Source organism: Sinocyclocheilus rhinocerous, unplaced genomic scaffold, assembly GCF_001515625.1.
Source record: "Sinocyclocheilus rhinocerous isolate Xijiao unplaced genomic scaffold, SAMN03320098_v1.1 scaffold899, whole genome shotgun sequence".
Taxonomy (NCBI): Eukaryota; Metazoa; Chordata; class Actinopteri; order Cypriniformes; family Cyprinidae; genus Sinocyclocheilus; species Sinocyclocheilus rhinocerous.
The window spans coordinates 804,075-820,909 of record NW_015653460.1 but is presented as its reverse complement, the minus strand read 5'-3'; the positions used below and the strand labels follow the sequence as shown (position 1 = coordinate 820,909).

General features: G+C 35.8%; 2 protein-coding genes and 1 long non-coding RNA gene across 3 annotated transcripts in view; 2 read left to right on the top strand and 1 right to left on the bottom strand.

Annotated features, from left to right (window-relative positions):
• LOC107715766 (guanine nucleotide-binding protein G(i) subunit alpha-2-like) overlaps positions 1-3,352 on the top strand; it is a 73,323-nt gene extending 69,971 nt beyond the window's left edge. Inside the window, exon 5 of the mRNA XM_016521960.1 lies at positions 3,220-3,352. Within this exon, the coding sequence (XP_016377446.1) occupies positions 3,220-3,352 (133 nt within the window). The remainder of the gene's footprint in view (positions 1-3,219) is intronic.
• Positions 3,353-9,300: 5,948 nt separating this feature from the next.
• Positions 9,301-10,911, bottom strand: LOC107715800 (uncharacterized). Its single transcript, XR_001637140.1, has 3 exons — positions 10,881-10,911; positions 10,656-10,745; positions 9,301-9,665 (listed from the first exon to the last, which is right to left on the bottom strand). It is a non-coding gene; the product is annotated as an uncharacterized LOC107715800 (long non-coding RNA).
• A 1,694-nt stretch (positions 10,912-12,605) lies between these two features.
• Positions 12,606-16,455, top strand: LOC107715799 (protein FAM212A-like). Its single transcript, XM_016522003.1, has 4 exons — positions 12,606-12,681; positions 13,433-13,613; positions 13,775-13,820; positions 15,431-16,455. Exons 3-4 carry the CDS (start codon positions 13,818-13,820, stop codon positions 16,352-16,354), a joined length of 927 nt encoding a protein of 308 aa, XP_016377489.1. The 5' UTR covers positions 12,606-12,681; positions 13,433-13,613; positions 13,775-13,817; the 3' UTR covers positions 16,355-16,455.
• Positions 16,456-16,835: the final 380 nt, after the last annotated feature.

Here is a 16,835-nt window from a genome sequence, read left to right as displayed (position 1 = left end):
ATTTGGCCTTGAATTAGGAAATGAATGATGATGTCATTGGTCGGTGGGAAATGAAGATAGTGGAAGGACAGAGAGAGTGCTAATCTTAGGTTTCATAATATTTAGTTGTGTTTGCTAGGTTCAGCAGATGTTTATGTGAGAGGGTTTATAGCCTGTGTGTGGGTGGGTGGAGAGAAGTGTGGTTTTACAGAGGCAGCCACTCCTTCCCCACCCTCACAACAGAGGCTAAAGATGTCTATATTGAAAAGAATAGCAAAACCTTCATGAAGAGAGTTGCACGCTATAGAAATTATAATTGGCTCATAATAAAAACAATGAATACATACACTACCATTCAAAATGTTGGGGTCAGTAAAGACTTGCATTGTTAAACAAATATTTCTAATAAATGATCATGAGAGACTTCTGTCAAAAACATTGAAATGGCTTCTTTAAATGTTTTGCACCGCTTGCACTGGTGTGGTAGGCATTAATGACAATAACAGGATGAGTTTGAATGTGCTTGGCCAAATAATTTTAGTTAATATACATATTTAGAGTTCAAGAGATTGCAGAGTGACAAGACATATAAAACTACCAGACCTCGAATTGGATGACATTGGCTCAAAATTGGGATTCTGGTGACTGCTGGAGTTCATGTTGGTGCTTTGTGAAGCCCAGTCAAGTTTTTCCACACTTAAAACTTCTTCTAAAGCTTCATGGAGCTCATTTCACAAAAGTGCCCTCCCAAAGCTAAGTTAGACGCACACACTTCTCTAGAAAACCAATAGCATTAAGATTAGTTTTCACTGGAACTACGAAGCCTGGATTCGGAACATATTTTTGGCCACGTTTCACAAGATCTCCCCTGCCAGAGATCTTGAGCAAGACGTCAAGCACAGCTCCTGTTCCAGAGAAAAACAAGACAAACTTTCTGTGCATAAAAGAAAATACCATCTTTGTCTGTTTGCAGACATCTTGTTATAAGTTATTGCCAAACGTCAGAAAATAGGTATTGCCTGCATCAGTAAATAGCATGTACCGATTCCCTTTAAATGTGGTATGATGGTGTATTATTTTGAACAGCCACTGTATTAAGTGTCTAGCCTTGGCGTAGTGTTCTCATTACAGGTCAGCTACAGTGTCAGACTGTACTCTTGGCTCTCATAAACTCTAGCTTCGTTTATCAGAGACATGACTTTAATTCTCTGAACCTTAAGTGACAGCAGGTGGTCATTAATCTCTCTTGACACAGGCCCATATTCCTGCATCCTACAGGTCAGATCCCTTATTGCATAAATCAGAGCACAATAAGTCTTCAAGAGAGACAAAAAAGGCACCCAACCCCTCCCCCCCAGCCGAAACGTGAAAATAAATGTTTTTAAATGTCTTGGATTTGCGGTATGTAAGACTACAAAAGCAGTCTACTAAACCAGCCTTTGTGAAGAGGGATTATCAGCACTTTTCAATTTGATTTGGGTTGTGCTTGATTGTTTTGTGCCGTTGGACTCCAGCGGAGTGCGAGTGTCTGCAGGGATCCTCACAATATTGCAACCACACACAGAACCGATAAACGTATAAGAACTAAGAAAGAAAAGATTCAAGTAGGAGGAACTTATCATGCCACATTGTTCTCTTGTAATTCAGTATTGAAAACCTGAACTCTTGGTTAGTCGTGGAACTGTACAATTGTGTCCTAGTGGGATTGTATGGTATTAGGTGGAGCAGTAACATTCAGTGTTGCTGGCAGGAGTTCTTGCCTACACAGCTTATCCAAGCTGTGTTTCTGTGAGGCTTCATTAGTCGTTGATTGGCAGCTGAATGGAGATGTGCATCGTCACTGTCGCAGCCTCCTAGACTGAGGCGGTTTGTCTGTTCCTGTTTGGAAATCTGATTAGACGATTGCACACAGAGTATTTTGCATAAGAACATCATCTACAAGGCTTGTTCACACCAAAGTTGATTCAACTGAGAGAGACAGAAGTATACAATATTTCGCATTATAAATAAGAAATATTTTGAGGGAATATTCAACATATTGCAGTAATATTTAATATTTTATACCAGTTTTCAAAATAAAGTCGGGTGCTTGGTGGTCTATGGAAAATTTAAGAGAATTTTTTTTTTAAGATTTTAGAAAATATTTTTGATTTTAGATATAAATAAGCCATCTGATTTTTTTTTTATATGCATAGAGTATAAAATACTATATATGTGACCCTGGACCACAAAACCAGTCATAAGAGTCCATTTTTTGAAATTGAGATTTAAACATCATCTGAAAGCTGAATAAGTGAGCTTTCCATTGATGAATGGTTTGTTAGGATAGGACAATATTTGGCTGAGATACAACAATTTGAAAATCTGGAATCTGAGGGTGCAAAAAATCTAAATATTGAGAAAATCGCCTTTAAAGTGGTCCAAATGAAGTTTTTAGCAATATATATTACTAATCAAAAATGAAGTTTTGATATATTTACAGTAAGAAGTTTACTAAATATCTTCATGGAACATGATCTTAACTTTATATTCTAATGATTTTTGGCATAAAAGAAAAATCGATAATTTTGACCCGTACAGTGTATTGTTGGATATTTCTACAAATATACCCGTGCTACTTATGACTGGTTTTGTGATCCAGGGTCATATATATTTTTGATGATATTATTGTTTCATTGCTTATTTTTATTTTAAAGGTGCAATCTAACATTATGCTTAATATAAAAGTAAATAGATCATATTTTAATTATTTTCTTTGGCTTTAGCATAGTGGCATTATAAAAGACAACTATTTAATATTGTCTTTTTTTATGCATAATATTTTCTTCACACTACATTTAGTGCCGCTTGACACCGAAGACGTGGTTATAATCAATAGTGAACATACCTAAAGAAGCAAATAGTATTAATGCAGCTCAGTGCAATGTTTATAAGGAAGAGAGAAATGGGTCACACTTTATTTTAAGGTCCAATTCTCGCTATAAACAAACCATTAACTACAGCTTTTGCCTCAATAAACTACTAATGTGCTGTTATTAATAGTAAGGTAATTGTTAAGTCTAGGTGTTGGGTAGGATTAGGGATGTAGAATATGGTCAGGCAGAATATGTGCTTTATAAGTACTAATAAACAGCCAATATGTTAATAATAGGCATGCTAATAAGAAACTAGTTAATAATGAGAATTGATCCCTCTACTAAAGTGTTGTTGAGAAACGTATTTTCTACCATCCTTTTGCAGTTATCTGAATGACATGGAGAGGATAGGAAAAGTAGACTACATCCCAACCCAGCAGGATGTGCTAAGGACCAGAGTGAAGACCACTGGCATCGTAGAGACACATTTCACCTTCAAAGACCTGCATTTCAAGTAAGAAACCTCTACATGTCTTTATTTCACTCTGATTTTAACTGAGATTTTTTTATTCACACTCTCTAGTAGGCACGCTAACGTGTGTGTTCACACACATTCACACTTCAAACAACTCATCTGCCCAATCTAACTGCCTTCACTATATCTGTTAGCTAGCAACACCCACTTTAACCCTCACTAGAATCAAGGAATTAATTCCGTGCCATCCATGTGGTCAGGTCTGAGGTTTTGGGAATAATTTCCCTTAAACCTGTTGAGGGCATTTGGTTTACTATGGGATTTAACAGGGCTGGAATGATTCTCTTTGAATGCGTCTGCTTTAATCTACAGAAGAAATGTCAGCCCAACCTTTAGAAAGATCAAACACAAGCTAGCTGTCCAAGATGCTATTACTTTATTTAATGTTTTGTAAATCATATGTATCGAGTGTAAAAAACCAAATGCCACATAAGCGGGAAGATAATTACGGAATTTCTTAGAAATGCCAATGACGTCTTCTGCAGGTCCACACGGTTATAGAGACAAGTGTCTGACAGGCAGAAATGAAAGGACAAATTCCAAATGGCTATTTTTGCGCCCTTGAAGGGCACTTCGGGAAGGGGACGCCATTTGTAGGGATGTTCCAAACTAAAGTGAACAAATGAATCCCTTCACGAAGGGCGCTTCCAGAGGTCCGTTAGCGAAGGGAACATGCTATGGTCACTTCACGGAAGTGATTTCCGTTTGTGATCATGTGATCTTCAGTTAGGAGATCTTGAGATGGTTTTTAAAGCAAAGTTGGGGTTAATTTCGAGTTCCCAAAAAAAGCTTAATAGTAAATAAGACACAATTAGACACTATTTGAATAAAATAATAATAATAAGAAGAAATATTTATTTGCAACAACTGTATGGTTGCAAAATATGGTTTGTGGAAAACTAGTAAAATGTAAATGACATAAAATGAGGCATAAGATTTTCTAAATCTTTAGAAATAAATTAGGAAAAATGTCACAGTACACAAACATATATTATGTAAACAAAAACTTTTATTTAGGATGCGATTAATCACAATTAATCGTTTGACAGCACTAATATGAACCTTTTTAAATAATTGTACATGGTGTTTTGTGCAATAAAATAAATTATGGATATTAATATTATATGAGACAAAACTATTGTTCCACCAAGTAATATATATTCCATAAACCTTTTTAATGCTACAAGTTACTTAGCAATTTAGAAACTTACATTTATAAAGAATGTGCTTTTTTTTCTGTATATAAGTCGAAACTATGGGTTTTATAATACTGATCAGTTTGTTTTTCTGAAGACAAAAATCATAACATAGTCCATTTTTTAAAAACAACTATTGACTTAAAGGAATAGTTCACCCAAAACTGAAAATATACTCACCCTCAGGCCAAGATGTAGATGAGCTTGTTTCTTCATCTGAACAGATTTGGAGAAATGTAGCATTGCATCACTTACTCACCGGTGGATCCTCTTTAGTGAATGGGTGCCGTCAGAATGAGAGTCCAAACAGCTGATAAAAACATCACAATCCATCAAGGCATTTTTTAACTTAAAACCAGTGTTGGGGAGTAGCTAGCTACAATTAGCGACGCTACTAGAGTAACTACATTTTTCAGTAGCGTTACGGTAGCTCCGCTACTTTTAAAACAGTGTAGCTTTTCCTGTAGCTAACTACTTTTTCCAACAAGTAGCGGTGTTGCGCGACCAAACGCTACACTCTGTTTTGCGTTCTGACGAGTCACGAGCCTGTAATGCATTGAAGCAGCACAGCATCTTCTTCTGACTTAGCGATTTTGCACGTTGACAGTCAGTTTGAGATCATATAACTATATTTTATTATTGTGTGTATCGGATAGTTTACAAAATCAAACGATTGGGACATTTTTTGTAATTGAAATGACTTGGAAAAAGTGTCCCAATCAACCTGAATTCACCCTACTCTTTGAAATCATGATTGCATTACAATATGTTGTTTTACATACTATTTTACTTATAACTTCATTATAATTCTTCATTAACAATTATTCAGTTATTTGTAATGTTAGTTGTAAAAAAAAAAAAAAATAATAAATTGAAAGTAGTTTCAATGTAGCTAGCTACTTTTTCAGAAGGGCAGCTTGAATCTAGCTTAACTACTTGAATTTACGAGTAGCTTGTAGCTGGTCAAGCTACAGTTTCAGAGTAGCTTCCCCAACACTGCTTAAAACTATTGCTTCTGGCTAAAATACGAGTCCTCTATTCATAACATTGCTTTCTCCCGTTAAAAGTCATGTTGGCTGAATCAGGAGAGAAATATACACTGATCAAGCACTGCTTACAAGCAAAAACCAAACCAAACGGTTCTAAACAAATATGTTGGTGGATTTTGATGTGAGAGGACAACAGGGGATTGACTTTTTTCATTGGAGAAAGCCTTATTATGGATTATGGACTGTTTTGGCCACAAGTCTTTTGTGAGGCTATTGACTTCAAGTGCTTATCAAGGGGTTTATTCAAATGAGGTCCACTTTGGTTGTCCATCAGTGTTGATATCCAAAAGGCCAGCAATTTATAACATCCTATGAAGGGTTGTGCATTAGACATCAGTCTAACACAGGACAGGTAGCTTTACTGATATCAGTTAACTGAAAGAAGTCATGTCACTTTAATGATCATTATGAATGATTTTCTTCATGTCTGTCACTTATTTTCCGTTTTTCTGTGTTCATCCACTCCTGCTGTTTTCTCATTGTGCTTTGTCAACAAGGTGCCAACAACTACGACGAGGCCGCCGAGTACATCCGCACCAAGTTTGAGGACCTGAACAAGAAGAAAGAAACCAAGGAGATTTACCCTCACTTCACCTGTGCCACAGACACGAAGAACGTGCAGTTCGTTTTCGACGCTGTCACCGACGTCATCATCAAAAACAACCTGAAGGACTGTGGGCTCTTCTAGAGCACAAAAACAGGAAGACGAGTCGAGGTACGAGCAAACTGATTACTGAAACTAATTGGACTCCTTTGGTTTCCACACTACTTGTAACTGATTTCTCTTCCTCTTTCAGATTACTTGAACAGTTTTGATGACCAGAGGAAGTAGGGGTGGAATCTGCACTGGCCAACCACGACTCCTGCTTCCACATGACGGAGTCCGACACAATTTCAACGATTGCCAACAACCTTAGCCTCTGTTCTCCCTCCTTTGACATTTATTATATGTATTATTAACTCCTTGTGCTATGACCACAAATCACCAATTGTTGTATTATCCTTTGTCCATTTTTGTTGTTTAATTTCTCTCCTTTTGTTCAATTTTTATTTTTGAGAAATAGCAGAGGCAAATTTTTTTTTATATGATGCTTTTATTTTACTCTAGGAAATCTGATGTGCAAATTGTATTCAACTTAATTGCATAATGCTTATTTTTTAAACAACCAGCAGACATTGGATATAGAGTATGATTGAAAAAGGAAAGCATTATGCAATTAAGTTGAATTGCCAACGACCTTAGCCTCTGTTCTCCCTCTCTCTCGACACTGTCCCAGCATTGTGTTTGACATTTAATATCTGTATTATTAACTCCTTGGGCTATGACCACAAATCACCAACTGTTGTATTATCCTTTTTGTTTGTTTTTTTTTCCTTTTGTTCATTTTTTTTTTTTTTTCGAGTAATAGCGGAGGCAACAAAATGTTTTTATATGATACTTTAATTTTTCTCTAGTGAATCCTATGTGCAAATTTTATTAAACTTTTAATTGCATAATGCGCATTTTTTTTAAAACCAACAGGTGTTAGATATAAGGTATGATTGAAAAAGGAAAGCGCTTTTTTATGATGTTTACATGATGTCCTTGTTGATAGAAAAATGGAAAGTTGTCCTGCATGATAGAAGATAGCAAATATATCAATACAAGTAATCAGTTCACATCAGCGTAACATTCCTTTTTAAGATTACTTTTGAAAAAGTACAAAAAAACAACAAAAAGCACAAAAAAAGCTTCACAAATGGGGAAAGAACTGCTAAAATGTAACTGATATTTAAAGTATGTACGTAACCGTATCTAACGATCTTTTTTCTTCTCTTCTATCTTCCCGTTGCTCTTTCTAGCATTCTGTTTGTGCCTTGACTTCCGTTTACAATGGACTTTATTTTCCCCCAAGTTGTCCTACTGTACGTAAACATTTCTTCTCCAGAATTTTCACATGTAAGAATAAATAGTAATTAATAATGGAAATCTAATTGATAAAAAGGGTAGTGTTTTTGTTTCTTCTTTTTTTTTTGTTTTTTTTTTGTTAAGATTAAACTTCTTTTGAAAGTCCTATATAATGATTTAATTTAAATAAAAGTTCATTCACTAGATAAAGCTCTGCCAGCTGTGGTTTTTATTTCAAGTGTACTTTTTTGGAGGTTAATAAGTTCACATCAGTGGCTGAATAATTAATTTAATATCCAATCGCAGTAATTAAATACACATTTAAGGGCTTGCTGTAGGGCATCAACTGGAACATTTTCTGATTTGAGCGTATTGTACTCTGGCTGATTTCGGCTATCCATTAACTGGAGAGGTCTGTAAGAACATTAACTAACTTAATTATTTAAGAACATCAAGATTAATTTCTTTTCTGAGATCAAATCGCAGGAAGACGAGGTTCCAACCAACGGTGCTCCTCTGTTGCTGGATTAAACAAGTAACTCTGTCCTGCTGAAAGACATCAGAAAATCATCTCTGGTCAATTAATCATCACGCTCAGAACATATGCTTCTCAAAATTATAATTACATTCATTTGGACATGTCTAACGGACACTGTAATCTAACCTGGGTCTTGAGCTTTTCCATTAAACCCCTACAATGAAAAGAAAATATTCTTTACGTTCTGAAGTAAATTAGGGTTTGGAGAGTTAAAGATATATTCTTTTGTATGCTATCTTTGGACAGACTAGCACCGCCATCTAGTGACTGCTTTGTGAAATGATACATTATACTTCAATGAGCTTATAAATGTACCGTTTTACAACTAAATCTAGGCTACATAATCTTACATCTCATAAACAGACCTAGCAGTATGTCGCACTTTGTCGTTCTCACCTGATGCTGCTGGATTGCCTTCACCGTTAGCATGAGTGCTGAAAAGATCTCAAAAAAAGAAAAGAAAAAGTGAGAAACTTAATTTTTCAAATAAATTTCGAGCTCTGCATTACACGACTAAACATTTTTTGTCAGGAACATAATGTTCTTTATTTTTTATAATGAATGTAGCACTGGTGAGTTTACTGTATACAAACACGTCATTTTCCGTGGTTTTTCCTATATATAAATGTAATAGTTACCCTATCTAAAATGTAATAAGTAGTGTAACTATTTCAATTACTTTATTAAAGTAATGTAACCGATTGCATTTGATTACTTTTTGATGACTTTTCTAAAATTCGGATGTTTTCAACTGTTAATCATTTTTGAAACATTTAAACTGATTACTCTCAGACTTTCAAAAGCCTTCATCACTTGAATTAAGATTATAATCATTTAATTTTACAGCACAGCCACCACAAAATCAGACTTACTTTGAGATCATTCTGAGGTTAAATACAGATTTAAAATCATAACAAGAAATAGTTTAATAGCTATGATACTGTTTTTGAAATCAAATCTTTGCATAGCTATGACAGGAAACACTGGCATCAAACAATGGCTTGGAAAAAAAAACTAAACAGTTAATCTTAAAAAAAATAAAGCATTTACATAAACCTATCAAATAGGAAATAAAAGTTATCGAAATATGTCCTAAACTCCTCAAACATTGGTGTTTCATATTTTAGAGTAGGGCTGGGCGATATGGGCAAAAAAAATGATTTTTTTTTTTCATATCAGTCGATATCGATAATTATCACGATAAATGTCAAATCTTTATTTCTTTCCAGTTTAAAGCCAGATTTTTGCTCCAAAGTGAAAGTTGTAGAAACCAGACCATTCATTTTCCTTAACAAAATAATTATGATAGGATATAGTGATAGGAGATGCTCCACAGCACAATGGTGATGAAAGCGAGAAGAGGTTTTACATGTCAGACTCCGCCCATTCATTTGGAAACAGTCCACAACAACACTTTTGAGAACATAACAGTGGATAGTTGAAGTTCTGCTGTTGGAGTCATAATAGAGATGATGAAGTTTCCATTGGTGATGGTGGCAGTTTAGGTGGTCTCTATCAGGGTCTGTGCAGCTGAGGGTGATCATGGGAACTCCAGCCACCAGGGTGGAGAACATGATGGATGTATATGAGAGTGGGTCACACACTGCAGCTTTATCATTCATATTCTGCAGCAAAAGAAGAAAAGAATGATGTTAACTTTAGCGTCAATCTTGAGACATCCTGGAAAGAGTGATTTAAGGCATTGACTCTCAACCGATGGGTCGTGACAATGCCAAATGCAGTGTAATATAATTATGCAGCAAAATAAATAGGCATTAACATTTAAAAGTCTTGTTCAATCGAACTAATATTTTTTCATATATGGCTAATACACTATTTAGCCCAGTGTTTATTTCTTGTATTTAACTTTTGCTGTGGTTTACGTATTTACAAAATTGTCAATGCCTATCATTTAAATGTTCATATTATTTTGCTTATGAAGTTCATAATTATTTTATTAAATTAAAAAGGACATTTTAAGGACATGTTTGTTTACTTGTATATAATGAAATGGTGCAATGCACATTTTGATACATTTCAAAAATGTTATATAGAAATTTTGTTTATTTTGTACAATGTATTTTTCTACATTCAAAAATGTTTTAATGTTTGACATTTTACTTTTATGCATTAAAATTTTGTAGTAAATGCAAAAATATTTCAAAAATGTTTTAAGGAAATTTTTGTTTACTTTTGTACAATACAATTTTGTAATAAATTAATACTTTTTTGGTTTACTCCAGTACAATAGCAATTTGTAATACATGTTTTATGGACATTTTTATTAACTTTATATCTGGTGTAAAATCTGGGCCCCAGTTGTTAAACAGTGGCTTACACTTTAAAGCAGTGATGGGCAAACTCGGCCCTTCCAGGTCACTTTCCTTCAGAGGTTAGCTCCAACTCTAATCAAACACACCTGAACCAGCTAATCATTGTCTTCAAGACTACTAGAAAGCTACAGGCAGGTGAGTTTTATCAGGGTTGGATCAAATCTCTGCAGGAAAGTGGCCTGGAAGGGCCAAGTTTGCCCATCACTGCTTTAAAACTTCAAGCATTAATAAGTTAGTTTTATCTAAATGCTTATCTTCGTTTAGTAGCATAACATGCCTGACCTGAACTTGTAAAGTGACGTCAGTCTGTTAGTTATTTCTGTCCACATCCTGGTCAAAATCCTGCTTTTCCTCCTAATCTAGTTCTGGGTTCTGAGAAAACAGGAATGATGTAACTTGAAAAGGTAATTACTGTAGTGGGCAATTGAAATAATCGTTAAAAATTATGTTTTGAGTATAATGGACCATTTATGAGCATCTAAGTTGGAATGATCCATATGATCTCACCTCTGACTGGATCAATGGTGAAACCCGAGTCTCCTCCGGAGATGCCTGAGATGAGCAGCTGGAGGGATTTAAAGGGCCAGTCTCGATCAACTGCTTTCACCACACCTATGATGTTCCACGATGGGCATCTAACCGGCACCTCCCTCCAGGACCGTGTCTGGTGACCCCTGCACTAAAGGCTCAGACCAAGTGGACAGTCTGGGTTAATGATCTCTCAGTTTCCAAATCCAGATTATATGCTGTCCTGATGACACCACCATCTAACCATTAAACCAAAAAGAATGAAAAAAGTGTGTTCTTCTTAGCAGGTCACAAGTGTCTTAAGATGTGTTTGACATTTCAGTCACAAGAGGGAGACAGATCTTCTCCTTACCTTGTCTTGTTGTGGAAGGTGGATATGATCTCACAGACATGTAGAAGACTGAGGAAATGTTTGGATTGGCTTGAACAGATACCACGAAAGCATCAGACCCTTGGTTCTCAAAGATGGACACATTCTGGATGGAAAAACTGTCGGAAAAGTATGATACTGTTATCTAAATGCATTTGAATCAGTAGTCCAATAGAAATGTCTTATAGATATTGCCATTAATGCGCTTTTTATGCATTGAAAGAAACTTACAGGAAGTCAAAGGAATACCCTCACGACCTCCACACCACTGCAGTTCGATCCTGCTCTGACCTTTACTACCACAGATATGGAAAACTTGAAAAAAAAATGTTTAGGCCTATATTAGAAAAATCACACGACAGTACCTTACATTTTTTTTAAATATTGCACTATACATCATTAAATATTAAATACAAATACTACCAAATATTATATTTAATTGGTGATATACTGATAAAACCTATTGCTGGATAAAGAGAATTCAGGGATAAGAAGAAGACACAACAAACACTGGTAGCCCATATATTTCTGTTTAGAAAGCGCAGGTAAAGCTGAAATGAATTTCTTTCTTGATGAACTTGGAGATCGTAAAATATTTCTTGATTGCTTGGAAGTGTGAATTACTAGCGCTACAAATGTGTCAAATTATGAAGTAGTTTAAGAGTCAATCTGGTCAAGCCAAACTTTGAAAACTGATTGTAGACTTGTAGGTTACTGTCATCATGAACACTAGCAGATAAATCTAAGCAGTATTTGTTGGGTTGGTTCTGTTTGGTGAAGGCAAATAAAGAAATGAATCTTGAAGACATGCCCAGGTTACTGACAGAACGTGTGCTTACCACAGTAACCTCGTACATTAAAGTTTAATGCTTCAGGAAAATCTCTTGAACAGCCTGGGTGAAGTGGCCATCATTAAACACAATGGGTGGAATTGCATGTATAGTTAACAGCTCACACTTTTTCCTATATGTAAATAGGATTGCCACATTTCAGCTTTGTATCACAAAAGGATCAGTGTTATTGTCCAGTCATGTTTTTGTGTGAGCCTGATAGTCCACACACCTCTAATCTAATCTAATGTGTCACAGATTAGGATGGGAGAACAATAAAGAATGGAGACATGACTGGAAATGGGAACATTTTACTCTAATTACAATAAACACCTTTACAGTGCCATCAAACCCATGTGTAATAGTATTTCTTCAGCGCTCAGTTCATTTCTGAAACATTAGTGCTTTGTTTAATGGCTCTTGAATTAATATTTTTTAAGTCTGTTTATCATACGAAGAACCGATTCTCAAAATGAATCGGAAGTGGCAGCGTTTTCTCCGACCGCCAGAGGGCGCTGCTCAACGCGCCGTGAATCTGACTCTTCCAAATCTCACGTGGTCATACGTTGAACTTTATCAGGTAACGTTAACATTTTATGTTGATAACAGGTAAATAAATGAATGTAATTTCGCATCTGGAACAGCGGTGTATCTTATTAAAACTTAAAATAAAGATGGGAAAAATAAACTCGGATTCTCACATGAGCAAATTTGGGCGAAGAGGAAAAGTTAAATGTATTCGTAGATTAAAGCTGATGTGGTCTTTTAATGGTGCAAACAATGCTGCTAAACTGTATAAATTCAGTTTTAAGCACACATATTACTGTTATTGACAAATGAACATCAAGGCATCCATTTACTTGTGGCTGTTGTATTGTGCAACCTTCAACATTTTACACGTTTTACAGACACTTCGATGCTTGTTTCTCCGCCTTTATCATTAATATGCAAGAACAGCAATTAAAATAATTTAGAAAATGAAACTACATAATTATTTGATTATACAGAGTCGTAAATAATAGCTACTATTTTTTTATAATACTTTATTATTTACAGTTTCTACCTAATTATTTATATTTCCATTGTATTACTGTGAAGCTGCTTTAAAAATCTGCATTGTATAAAGCACTATAGAAATAATGGTGACTTGACTTTAGTGTTTAAATGATAGATATATAGATAGATAGATAGACAGTTGAAACGTGATTATCATATTGAAACGGATATCGTCTGGTACTTTGGCAGTTTTGAATATACTCATAATTTGAGATTGAGAGAGGGAGGAATTGAGCGCTCAGATTTCAGTCAAGCTGTGATTGGCTCCTGCTTAGATGATTTGATTGGATGGCGCCGCGATGCTGCGCTGTGATTGGCTAAGACGCGCATGCTGGAATGACAGAGACGCACATATGCGCTCGTCTGCAGTGAGGGGTTTATGATCTGGAGTTTGAGTCACAAGAGCCACATCTGCACAGTCTGGATTGTACTGAAGTCTTTTCCCCCCTCACAAATGTAAGTGCAAGTCTTGATTCTACATTTGATCCCCTTCATGCATGATTTTTACCTGATAAAAGTTACTCATGTCTTATTCAAATACAAAAAAGCAACTCATTTATATTGTTTTATTTTACTTTTGCAAAACATGTTTCATAAAACATTTATTTCTATTTCAGGAGTATCTAAATTACTGGATTTGACTGTCATCATTCCAGAATCATGGTAAGCATGCCTCCAAATCATCATCTTGCCACACTCATTAGGGCTTTGTATTATTAATTACCATAGATTGTTTACTCAGTAAAACTGCACTGATTGGACATCACTTTACATTATGTGGCGAAAGGATTAGTTACTGTGAAGAAATGTCCGTTGCTGAAATTTCAGCATATGGGATGACATCTGTAGCCCATGCAAATCTGTGCATAGAAATGATGGCAGTCACTCAACCCTGTGTGTATGCTACTATTGCTGCAAGCATGTGATTATTATGTTTATTTAGATATAGATTTAATCAAATATGTTTAAAGAAAAACACATGCCAGTTCTTTATCTGTCAAAACGGCAGAAAAGTTTCCCAAAAGTGGAAGATTTTTGTGTTCAAACAATCATGCATTAGACTTTAATTAAGATATTTAGACAAATGAAACTGGATTAGGCTCTTTGTATTATTGTGCTGTTTTTGTTTGTGATGAGTTATCAGAAATTAAAATGCATTTTGGGTTTTTGGTTCATTTCTCAATTGCAAACTACTAAAATATCAAGCATGGCAGTAGCATTGTTTTTGAGTTAAGAATAAGGACTAGCTTGTTGCTTATAGTGAACACTGAGACTGTTAATCTTAGACTCATGAGATCATAATTTCCTGTTTTTCTTTGATGTAACCAAGTATTTGATTGAGATTTTTCTAGATTTGAATGTCTATGAACCAGCTTCAATCTTAAATGCAATAAGTAGTTTGTATTGAAATTGCTATTGACTCTATTTATTTCAAATGAGTAAGCTATTGCTCTTCCGTTTTTTTGATTATGATTTGTGTGTATGTTTGTGTACATGCATCTGACAGCATGGATAGAAGGTGTGGTAATTACTCTATTGAAAAGAAGTGTTTCAGGTGTGGTTAGTAACAGGTTTATTCTAACTGATTTTGATGTGAAGGTAGTAGTCATCCATCCTTTTGATAGCAGGGCGTGAGTGTGTCCACATGATGTGCATTCATCGGTTGTTCGGTTGCCCTCTACCTAGAATAGAGTGGTTTTTCAGCTCCTCCAGACAAATAGAGCCATGCCCTCTCTAACAGAGCTCATGCAGGTCCAAGCCTGTCTAAGGAGCACGATTAGTCAATATAAGGAAAACAAAATCAAAGGGAGGGTGACACAAATTTTATATACTGTAGATGTTTTTTTTTATTGGGTAATTATTGCTTAATCTTAATTAATATTAATATGTATAACAAGACAGAGCATTTTTCAAATGTATTAAGCTTATATATATATATATATTATAAAATTAAATGCAGATATGTATTTTTTCAAATGTATTGCAAATTAATTTACTTTTTATTATGCAATTTTATATAATTATATATAATAATTTTGTGAGATGTGTAATGATATATTTTAATTCTATTTTTAATTCTATTTATTTATTTATTTTAATTCTATTATTTCTATCTACATTCTATTATTTTATTATTAAAATATATGTATTACAAAGACTTTTATCATAAAATTGTTATAAAATCTGCATTTTTCAAATGTAGTACCAATGTGTGTTTTATAATCTGAGATTTTGCACCCAGTAGTCTTACCTGTCTTTCTGTCTTTTTGCAGTTGTGTCTGCAGGAATCAGGTGACTGTCTGCGGGAACAGATGCGTTATATGATGCGATCCCTGCAGGATCTGAAGCATTTGCGGCAGAGCTGCGCAGCGCCCCCTGTCGGTCCTCCAGTGAGGTTACGTGCTTGTAAGCAGCTGATAGCCCAACGGGAACGACGAGCACGGTTGAGGATCAGCGACGCCAGTGAGGCGAGCAGTTACGACTCTGCCTGTTGTCTGTCTAGCTCTTTGGAAGAGGAGGACTCTGCGGGCGGCCCGTCGGCTGTTAGCTCACCGAGCAGCGAGCGGAGTCTGGAGTTTGATTCGGGATACTCTGAAGCCTCCTGGCAGGATGAAGGTGTGGTGTTACGGCGCACCAAAAACATCCGAGTATCTTCGTCCGCATGTCTTCGCACCAACCAGCCTCCCAACAACCATGTGCGTCCTAAGTCCACCTCTGACGCTTGCCTAGAAAGCTGGACGTCGTTTGAGACCACAAGTGACCCTGATGACTGGACTAATTCACTACTGACACGCGGACGTAACCGACAGCCGCTGGTGCTGGGAGACAACAGTTTTGCTGATCTCATTCAGAACTGGATGGACTTACCGGAATGCCCGGAACAGACGGAACAAAAGCACAGTTCTGGACGCAGTTTCGCTAAAGACTTCTTGGTAAATGTCAAGCAGAGAATAGCTGGGATTTCACGGAGCGCTGATGGGAGAAGAAAGTCGTCAGATGTTACAAAACTGAGCAAATCAATTGTGGCTCCCAAACGATTTTCTTGCCAGGTTGACGTACAGCACAAAACGCCGTTCTTCTATAAATCCCACACGGGTCTGAACGAACTGGACGCAGATTTCTACCAGTTTACGGCATTAATGAAATCTGGAAGCAGAATGCCCATTGTCTGTAATGACGTTATTGGGTACATATGATTATGCCTGTGTCATTATGAACTCTGAATGAGTGGACAATATCTCCAGGAGAGACTAATTATTTTTTTTTAAGAAAAGCTCTGTCCGTAATCCTGTGTAAAATGCACAAAAAAATAAAAACATTAAAAATTTATATTGGTCATTGCATTGCTTTTGGTGGCGGCCTAACTGATCTCAGTGAATGAGTGGAAATTCATGCAACTAAAAACATTGTTTAAGAGAATGTTCGCTCAGGCTGTCATTATCACAAAATAAACCCAGACAGGGTGAACATGGCCCAGACATTAAGAGAAGGGGTGCTTTATCACCATGAAAGGGTTTATTTTGTGATAATGACAGGTTTAATGTACATTATCAAGCTGTTTTTACACACAAACACACTACTGGGGTCAGTTTTCAAAAGCATTAAAAATCTTACCATCTCCAAACTTTTGAATGGCATGTATATTATTGCAAGCATTAAAAAATTATATTCTAAGCA